The sequence below is a fragment of the Haliotis cracherodii genome, unplaced genomic scaffold (assembly GCF_022045235.1).
Source record: "Haliotis cracherodii isolate W230 unplaced genomic scaffold, xgHalCrac1.p SCAF_11, whole genome shotgun sequence".
In the NCBI taxonomy this organism is placed as follows: Eukaryota; Metazoa; Mollusca; class Gastropoda; order Lepetellida; family Haliotidae; genus Haliotis; species Haliotis cracherodii.
The window spans coordinates 26,730,619-26,741,967 of record NW_027266266.1 but is presented as its reverse complement, the minus strand read 5'-3'; the positions used below and the strand labels follow the sequence as shown (position 1 = coordinate 26,741,967).

Here is an 11,349-nt window from a genome sequence, read left to right as displayed (position 1 = left end):
GGGAGAAGACGTTTACAGAGAAAAATACGCCTTTTGAGAGATTTAAGAACATGTTGTAAAGGGAAGTCAAAATTTATAATTTTGTACGAAAGAGAGCTTGTGTATTGAAACAATACCACTCATTAATATTTTGAACGAACATGATTTTTATGGCTTAAATAGCGTTTTCAGTATGGCTGTGGCAGATCAGATAAGAACACGTTGAACAACCTGGGGTATCATCATTGGTGGGAATAACCATGCGAAGTTCAGCTTCATTGGTCCAGTGGTTGCATAGGAGATGTCTTCGACGAATGGCAGACAAACATGATCACTTAACTTTAAGACAGGTGAGCTAAAACTCTTTTCAATTTCTTCTCTGTTGGATATCTTCGTAGATCTCCCACATAACATACCCGTGTTTCTGTGACAACCATTTCCTTAAAGAAAACATGTCACAATACAACAATACATACGACAATAGATCGCCTCCGTGGTCTAGTGGTAGAGCGTCCGCCCGGAGAGCGGAAGGTTCGATCCCCGGCCAGATGATCACAAAGACGTTAAAAGATGGTACTTGTTTTTACCCTGCCTGGCGTTCGGCAGGGGCTAAATCAGGCACTGGTCGGTCCGGAGTCAGTATACTGTGTCTGTGTGAGGTATTCATGTTAAACCGCGGCATGGTATCTAAGTGGGCTAGTACTATAAAATCGGCATTAGTCAAGACTAGTACAAGCACACGTGCATGCACGTCGCAAAATAAGTGCTAAAATAACCTTGCTAAACCCCATTTCACCTCACATAAGACAATATAACATGTACACACCTATCACAAGTGAAATGGGTCAGACATATATTCATCTTAATTTGCTGAAATTTAACCAAAGCATGTGTTTTCATGACATCAAATGGGGAGGTCGTCAAGAGGATGACGAACGTTGCTGGACGAAACAATTGACTTTGAGGATCGAAACATGATTGATAGAAATAAACCAACATACAAGCACAGGTGAGTGTGAATGGTCGACTATGCCTGTCTGCATTGTTCACACACACGGCACGTGAACACAGATGATGTTTCAAGCATCCGAAACATCGTAACACCAAGTTATACACTGGTCCATTTTCATCACAACCCATTTTGTAAATTCAGTTTCTGGACAATAATATCTTGTATACCACCCTTGTTGTCCGGAACATCGCGACTTCCTTTGCCTAATGTGAAATGACTTGGACTTCTGAATTTAATTTTCCGTTTTGCAAATGTTCCATTTGATATTAGTTATATAGAATCATGTATTCCGCTGATTTCAACATATTGTATTGTTAATAAATTTAAGTAGACAACCATTTCTTGTTTTTGTTTTGTATCATGCGCGTTTGTAACCCGGTCAAGAGGATTCATATATAACCGACCATTGTTTTTAACCATTAAAAAGCATTGCATCACCTTGACACCAATATTTAGTCATCTATTTAAATTGAATGAACACAATGATATTCTACATGCCACTCAATTGATTCTAAGCGTGCCCCGACATGTGAATGCTATCTGCTCACAAAGTCAGTCGATAAATATACGACACAGGTGATTACATAGATTACTGATTTTTACCACAATGAAATTAGTATGTACTGGCGCGATATACACGTTGAACATTGGAATATTCGCTCGGTATGTGGACGTGGAAGCAATTCTAACTATTTTCAGAGAACGACACAGAAAATGTATTCCCTATAATAATTTCTATTTATTTGTCGATCACAGACAGTGTTGGTAATGAAAATGTAAGATGGATACAAGTTAACACGTATTGTTTAATAATTAAAAATTAAAATATTGTTTACTCAGTTAATATTATTTAACTAACATAAATAAACCAACCCTCATCGGTGATTTAAATAAAAAAACATATAATAAAAGAACCTTAATTAAAATAAATAACAACACGCTTGCAGTGCTGAAACAAACCCCACGGTAACACTGAAACGAGCAGCATTGGTTGTTTGTGGTGGGGCATATTTCCCCGACAAGCTGATATTGAAGACCGTGTTCTTATATAAACTACTGATTCCACGTGAAGCGGCGGTCACTCACTCAATTATTGTCAGTGTTTCAAATTCGTTTCGATTAGTCTCTGTGATGTTGTACTTTCGTAATATACACGTTATAGTTTCAAGTAAATAAACATTGCAGTATAATAATTGAACAATGGCTATATATTTTGCATTTGTAAAGGACGTTAGGTTCTGATTATGCTTTGCAAGCTGCTAATGTGTAATTGCTCAAAATAGATTGTCCAAATTGTTTCTATTTTCAAGTTATTGATTATACAAAACATTGACAGTTTAAAGGCATTTACCTGGTATGAATAACAACAACCTAAATACGTTAATTGTCAATGCATTTGTCATGCATTTATTTGCGTTTTAAAATTCGCACTGTAATACAACGCCAAAAGAATAAGGGAAACGAACTTTTAAGGTAAACCAAAAAATTAGTTCTACAAATCAAGCTCAATAAAGGAAATCATTAATCCTGATTCATCTTGTCCTGGAAATAAGTTCGGGGGATTTCAAAAGAATACAATCATCACCATTTGTATAATTGTTATCAGAATTAAGACACAAGCGACATCAATAGTACTTGTACAATTTTATAATTAACTATTCATCCAAGCTTCCAGCCAGATGGCTCGGAGAAGGAGTGGGCAATGAATCAGCGACCATTGCGTGTATGCGTTGTTATTTATTATTGATTTAATATCACTTAAGTCTAGGGTAAGAAATCTCCGAGAGCGAACTTTCTCACCTTGGAGTAAAAAAGCTAAAATCGCCATTCCTCGGAAGAACGTGATGATTAATTTATAAAGCCTCAGATCCAGTAGACGAACTACTCTCATTTCATTGTCACAGCCCCCGTTTTAAGGTAGCGCACAACACGCCTTTGTAATCGAATATGGGATACGGTGGGGTAGTCACGTGACTACTTCACAATAGATTTGACCTGATCAAGCTCCACGGCTCCCTATGGATGGCGAGTCTCCTCTGGTTGATAATGCCGCTAAATTTGATGGGCGGGGAGAAGCGAGCTGTTTGTATACTGAATTGAGTGCGTGTCCCGAATCAGTCTTTTAACCATCGCTCGTCCATGTTGATTCTTAATTCTTTCAATAGATGCTGGGGCGCGGAGTACTTGAAAATAATTTCTGGAGTTTATCTTCAGCGGTTGTTATTGATAGAGTCAGTTGGAGGGGGAGGGGCTGTGGACTAGCTTGACATGGGGAACACACTCATGCCTTTAGGCGCATTATGCGAGAAGAACTGATACACGGCTGAAGGGCCCTTATCGCACAAGCTTGTTAAACACGCCCAGCTCATCTCGACGTATTTCAGTCGGCAGCGCTGTTCCGCCAATCACGAGCTTATGCGATAAGGTATAGCGGCGTAAAGACGCGATACCAGTGAAACCTCATCAACGACGAAGAGGCTACGACAATCCTTACTGTCGTTACACACTACATTGTCGGAAGTTTACGACATATGAAGAGCACAATCTAATATTCGCGAAATAGGACTGAAAACGACCCTCGGATTTGGGGTATCTCGAAACACACGCGTCTCCATGTTGACGCAGGTTAAGACACTGCTACCTTTGAATGAGGTTTAATTCGGTGTTAAAAGACAGGTTTCAAATATGGCATTCAACCCGTTTTTCCTCCATCGTTCCATGGATTATTCCGTGGGGTCCCTACTAGGCCAGCATCCCCTACTGCCGGGATTTTCCGCACTTCACCACCACGGGATATCTGCATCCATGGTTCCCAAACTGCAGCAATCGATGGGTAGATCACCCTTCATCCCTGGTGACTTTCTCCCCCACCCCCAACCGTTCCGTCCCCTCAGGGGTTTGGAACCCCAGGAACCTGAAGTTCAAGACGATCCCAAAGTTGAATTGGAGGGGAAGGAATTATGGGAAACTTTCCACAAACTGGGAACCGAAATGGTTATTACCAAATCTGGCAGGTGAGTGTCAAGGGCTATATTTTTTTCAGAATGTGCCTGATCGTCTGTCGTCTTTATGTTTCTATGAAATACTTGCTATGACATATCTGTATTTGATAAAAGAAAGAAATAGTACATTTTATATAATTATGCAAAATGGGCCACTATTTCGTTAAAATTGAAATAATATGTAAATTATTTCATATAACAAGTCAAACAAGCCTTTATCAGCGTTAGTATTACTTAAACACCGTCATTGTTTTCCTCACGCCAGTCAGTGTTTGCAATGTTTCATATTAATTTTCCACACGAACATCAGCGTCGAATGTTCATGTTAGCATATAATACTTACCAAGTGTAAATCTATTCATATTCATATTTATATTCTCGTGAGATACAAATATGAATACCACTAATGAATTTCTAACTCACAGAAATACCTATGATATAAAATTCTGTAGTAAACAGTAACATATATATGTTGGGTTTCAACTTTTGTGTCGATGTCCCCTTGTGTTATAAGAGAAACTAAACGATGAACACATACTTGTTGAAATGTAATGTCTATAGATAAATAATTGTTGAAATGTAATATCTATAGATAAAATTCCCTGATTTTGAAATTAGCACCGAGAAATTACTGGCGAATGTGGATAAAATTATTATTAATTTATAAAAACGGCGTGATTTTTGTAACCGAGTCATCAGCACGACATCGGGATTCAAGCTTTGCGAGAGAAATGTGAATTAATGTCTTTACTGATGGCGAGTTGTGACTTTATCGGTCCATCTATTTGAGTTCATGAGCCAAACACCAGATATTAGGGCTATGCTTTTGTAATATTAATAGCCTTATGATAGTGCCTGCAACGCACACAACAGCTGTTTTCGATGCCTACAGAAACATACGTGACAGTCATTGAAATAGGTGACACGTGCTACTGGTGTTCATTGAAAAGCTTGCGCCAAGACAGGAATGCTCCATTAGAATAACATCAGATTTTTAACTTGTGTCGTAGTTATCTTTTGCTAAGAATTTATTATAATAATATCCCCAATGGACTAAACCTAGCAGTATATTTGTCTCATTTTAAAAAGCGTTTCGCGCCTGAAATCATAACACTTGATTATTAATTAATGTTCTTTGATGAAAACAACAACGTGGTGTGAAGGTATAACTTGATATTATCATGCGACTGTTCTTCACAGAAAATGATTCTTTTGCTGCAGAAGTAGTTCCACGTAGAACCGATATTCACTCACTGAGAATAATCCTGATTCATAAAGAGATGTAATAATCTGGCTGAGATTTTGTTTCTGATCAGCTGCGTTAATATCGAAATTCTTGTGTCACTATTATTATTTACTATTTTACAGAATGATACAAGATAGCCAATTAATATATTAAGTGACAATTAACCTTTCAAATCAGCCGTGCCGTAATTGTGAATTATCAATTTCAATATTCAGACGCTGAAAACCCACATCCAATGAATTATTCGCGATCTGTAATATGTTATACCGATTTACGATGCTCGCGAAAGCCATAAAATAAAACTCAACATTATATTATATCAAAATTCAGGTAATGATATTTCTGTTATAAAAGCAATAACTATTGAAATTAACCTCAGATGATAGAGATATGTTCCACTGGGCTCTTGCTTGTCGTTAGGATATTAACTGAGCTCAATAAACACGAGGCGGTCTATTGGTGATATCGATATCATCTTTCATGAAATTTACATGAACATCGCTGAAATGGGCACTTTTCAAATTATGACATACGATCCGACGAATCGTAGTTTAATGTTGTACTCTTTGCAGTAAGCATGGTTGCTGAATGATAGGTAAAACCAGACTAAATCGCCAGCCCAGTTCCAACACAGAGATGCCTATTTCATTGGTGAGGGGTGATGCGAAAATTACAGTTTGAGTTAAAGTTGAAGTATAATTGAATAATAGTTGATATATATGTTTTAAAGTTTCTGGGATCTTAGAGAGCAATTTTCATTATATTTAAATTAAAACAGAATATAAACATTAATTTTATATATGATGCCGATTGCTTAATACGTTTTAGAATAAGGCTGATTATAAATGTTTCTAAATTAATTTATGTTATCAAATATAATTTGATTATATCTGCGATAAAAATTATTTACCGATGACCAAGGTATCAAAATTCGTATTTATTTTTCGGTCTTAATTTAACCTTTTCTCTCAATAGGTATTTCAGCAGTTGCACTCAGTAATAATTAAAACGCAGACGAAAACAAAGTAATAAATTCAAGAAATGTAAACAATAAACCCAATATCTTATGTAAAACATACTTAGACATTTCTGGAAAACAACAGTGGTCACAACCCTACATTTACGAGGACTCATACTTGATATGAACGTCAAACATTAAATGCCTATCAAACCCACTGGCACAAAAAAAGTATATTTCAGTCTGGTATAGGGTTTCCCGATGTAGTCAAAGGACGTCAGATGGACATTAAGCCGACTCTGATGGGTCCCTAACACAAACCGCCTAGACCCTTTCCCAGCCGCGAGATCGCATCTTTTGTCAATGTATTTATTCGCACGGTACAGTCGTCATTCAGAAATTGACAACCTTCAATGACATTGAGCCTGTCAAGGAAGACAGCGTGATAGGGGGGCGCGTTTACGGGCTACAGTTTCTCAGGCTTTCAAATATTTATGTCAACGTTGAATGGTCAACAAACAGAATATAATGTGATCTTTGGGTACGTGTGTTTCTGCTTTTTGCGATAATCGGCCATAAAAAAACGCCGACATGAAAAATGCACACGTGTATATTTCAAAAGAAGGGATGTGTATTTCACATACATTTGCGACGATAATACATGGAAGTAGATTCACTGAGCGAAATTGCAAACAATTTACGATTCTCTTATGTGCTTGCAGTATTGCAACTGACATAACAAAAAATATATTATTATGTTGGTAAACAGGTCAACTTATTTTTTTATTATTTATGTATAAATCCGCATAGGGATAATGGATTGTTTTAAATAATCATGGTATAAGAATGGATGCTAGAATGGTTATTGCTTGCTATGAATTTTCATTTAACCACATTCTACCAAAACTCTAGACTAAATTTGAACGATATATTCTTTTCTCTAATATTCCCGCCCGAAATATACATGTTTTCGTCGAAAATAATAAACAAACTATTGTTTATCTCCTCAGGTCCATATACATAGTAAGATATTTTCCTACTTTCGCGAAGACTACACAACAGCCTTTTGTTTAGTTCCAAATAAAGTCCCATCTCAAGGATAGCATCTTGGAATGGACGATATACAATAAGATGTACTTCCAGAATATCCGCTGATCGGAATGTACTTTGTATTTATATAAAAAATGCATGATACAGGGCACGATTATTCAAGATATAGAATCAAACAGAAAAAAATGTTACTTGCAGTTAATTTGAAAAAGTTAAAGAACGTAATCGTAAATAACTGGAGTCGGATTATATTTCACGAAAACAACGAAAAATCACACACAGAACAAGAAAAGAATACACAACGACTGATGTTCTACTAATCAAGGATGAAACACAAACTGCTTAAAATGTGACCTCACGTGTTTACATTTGCAAGGCATAGTGGTGTCATTTTCGCACAGTGGGTTGTCTATTTCAGTTGTCTATTTCAGTAACGCGGCTTTTAAAGCTACCTTTTCTCACGAATGTGATCCTATCGAAAAGCTTAAATTTTATTTCCAGAAATCTTTGCAAAATTTTAAGAAAATTGCGTAGAAAATGACAACCCTGTGAATTTATAGACACGTTACTGACATTATTTTGTTTGGCAATTTCGACAAGAAGTGATCTCATATGAAGATGCAGTATCAGTATCAATTTCTTTCTACATTAATAGTGAATTATTGAAGCAAATGATAATACACTGACAAACTGCCGATAAAGGGTTTGAGGTCTACTAATGAATACTATTTAGCACGTGACTTATATTTCATGATAATCGACACAAATGATGTGTATTGCAAATCAGGAGTTAATATCACAGCTGACAGGTGAATTGTAAACAATTGTGCGCGTGATGCTGTGAAAGACTATATGCGAGTTTTAGATTTTAATGTCAATTATGATAAAGCCATAACATCATCAAACGTCGTTTTGATGGCAGGGATAGTGTTGAATATCTTCTTAAGGCTCCAATGTGATCTTTACACTTGTTATCAAACAAATCTTTCCGTTTTCAAAAATTTATAGTGAAAAACAACATTTTTCTGTGAGTGCTCACAAATCACACACCAAGATGTATTTATTTCAGTACTCAATACATTTTTTATATATATTTTCTTTTGGATATTTTTTATCAGTTGAATCAAAAACACAACCACTAATTAGCAGACTCCCAGCCGGCTTTACACGATGTCTTATAAATTATGCAAAATGTTTCAGTGACTAAAGTGCCACAATTCCAATAAACATGCGGAATTAATGGGGCACCTGTTTATTGGTTGGTTGTGGGGCCTTCACAGGTGCGACTTTCTATAACACCATTTTCACAGTATGTAATTTTCAAACGATCTCAAAAGTTAAAATTTAGAGGTAACTTCCTTAAGTGTTTTGGTCTTATTGGAAGGAACTATGTGTCAGTGACGCCCGAAATATATGTGCTCTCTTATTAATATCCCTTTTAATAGTTTTCGTTCGTTTTAAGTAACCTTTTAACGCGCAAGATGAAAACTGATTCATTTCTGAATTACGACCAAGTTGTAAGCTTTGATATGTGAAAACGCCACGATCTATATAAACAGATCAAAGAGGGGCTGTGAAGAGGGAGAAACAAAACCAACAAAATCAATGTAGTTTAAAACAGGAAATGTTGAAAGGCGTCTCGTTTCACAAAACGAAATATGCGGATGACGTCTTCAGTCGTTAGCGCTGAGCCTAACCTTTGTGCTTGTATGATTACAACTTTGTAATCTGCATTGCCTTTCTTCGCTTGTTTCACGCAAAAACACCAACAACGTGAAACCCAGGTTTAATTATATTTTCAAGAACCGTGGATTATAAACTATCTTTCGTTTGTCCGCTAGCAATAGGCAATGATATTTTCGGGTCATAATATATTCAAAGCAATCGTGCTTCTGTTTGTCAAATGTCTTGTACTTAAAGCAGTCAACCCGCACACGCCAAACAACTTATATCCACTTTCTGAAAAGGTTAAGTCCCCTTTCTGAATTCGAAACTATTATTTTTAGTTCAGCCATATTGTTTTCAAATTATTGTATATAATCGCTTTAGATTTCATTGAATTGGATACATATTATTTCCTACATTTGTAAAAAGGTGGACTGGCAACAGCCAAACGTTGATATCTTAACTTTTATTCTATTTCTTTTATAACTATTTCATGGATCACAAGCAATATTTTCTTCAATGTTTCTGTCAACGAATATTCCAGTGATTATACATTGAATAGAACGCGAGCACATACGTAATCCAAAATATATTAATAAAACTTGTTACAATAACGTTGCTCGAGTGACTTCACTTGCGTTTGACATCTTGTCAAAAATGTTCCTATCTTTATCGTTGGTGAAGCTAGCTGCTGATTTTACCTGAACCCTACGTTGAAATACGTTTAGGAAAATCTTAAGTATCGAGGTTCAGGTACATAGCTTGTCGCATCAATCGAGGATGACTGATGTCCAAACAAACGCAATCACGGTTGATAATGGGTTCTCAATCATATACTAGGCTGTTGACAGGGCACGTGCCAGTCACTTTGTTAAGTCAAAGGTCAGAGGTTGTCAGGCTGCTGTGACACAACGCGTCTTCAAAGGTCAATACAATTGACGGAATTGTTATGGTGTGTTTCAATATTATGCCTGAATGTTTACGTACAAATTGCAAATTGATGTCAGCTGAAGACCATTAAATGAAAACATCAGCAGGACGATATGAAGATGAAAGACATTAATTTGTAACATTGTAATAGTGTGCTTGTAACATGACTTTTCGTTTCCATTGCTATCGTATTTTCAGAAAATGACAGACAATACTTATAATGTATTAATGGTATATTTATTTATATTTACAAAATATGAAAGTATGAAAGTTCATTTACATTTAACGTTTTGTGTAAGAGGATTGCATAGCTCACCTGAATAAGACCCATTTCAGCTTCTTGACAACCAAGACTACAAGTAGGAATAAAGTATGATCCAATCCAAAATGCAATGTCATTTAGAAAGTGGTCAAATGTAACAAATATCATATTTGAGATAACACTTTCTTAGTAAGTACAAATTCTAGTACCAGAACAAGTACCTAGATAATTAGGTGGTAGTCAGGGGATATGTTACAGCCGAGTTGGTAAATAATGTGCGGGCTCGATGCTTGCCCACGGACATCTTTTCTTGGCGTACCCGTAGTAACAGTAGGAAAACGGTGGGAAACCGCTTCCACATGCATAGAGGTGATCGGCCAATAGCAGTGCCTACCCTGACATCAACCCAACACGTTACAATGGCTACTTATGTATAGGTAAAGAAAGCCGCCTCTGCAGCCGTGTGCTGTGTGACAATACAGATGACTAAGGCAGAGATGGGATTAGCCAACGCATGACTAGACACTGCCCGAGTATTAGCAGTTGCAGCCATTGCAACACAACCATTTAATATGCAGCCATACAGTGCATCTTTCTATGCTCAGTCAGAGGGAATATTTGTACTCACGCTAAAGGTTACGCCAACTGCCAGAACCATGCACCAGATAATGGCACGCTCTGAATAAGCATGATTATAAACTAATATTTATACGGTCTTTGGCAAAAAGTTATTCGCTTGGAACTGGATATATGAAGAGGATAATTTCAAACAGCTAAGGGAGATAAATCATACAAGGGAGATAACTCTTACCAAATATCAGAATTTATTATTCATTTTGATAACAGTTACAGAATTCTATCAGTGTAGTCCTAGGCTGTAGTAAATTACAATTGTGATTTTTTCACGTTTCATGCTTGAAACAACCAACCGAAAAGTTTAAAATCTAACGCATTGTTCACATTGGTTTAATATACACACAGACGCAACGCCACATTGAAAACACACTGCATATTTTGATAGAGCAACGTTATTATTGATGGCGGGAATACCTTTGTGTTAGACGGAGATGGCTGAAGCAAACATGTCATGGTTAATGCATATGTGTCAACACAGGCAATGAAATACTGTCTTTTAAGAATAACATGCAATAAAAACTATTTTTGCGCAAACGTTTGTTTGAAATAGACTGTTGTTTCCGGGACACTGGTCATTGCTGTATGGTCGCTTTTAAAAAAATACCTACT

At 36.6% G+C, this 11,349-nt stretch overlaps 1 protein-coding gene across 2 annotated transcripts in view; it reads left to right on the top strand.

The window, feature by feature from the left end:
• The first annotated feature begins 3,456 nt into the window (after positions 1-3,456).
• LOC139456377 (T-box transcription factor TBX2-B-like) overlaps positions 3,457-11,349 on the top strand; it is a 44,906-nt gene continuing 37,013 nt past the window's right edge. For both annotated transcript variants that reach the window (XM_071238038.1, XM_071238037.1), the window contains exon 1: positions 3,457-4,005. In XM_071238038.1, coding sequence (XP_071094139.1) covers positions 3,677-4,005 — 329 coding nt within the window. In that variant the 5' untranslated portion in view covers positions 3,457-3,676. The remainder of the gene's footprint in view (positions 4,006-11,349) is intronic.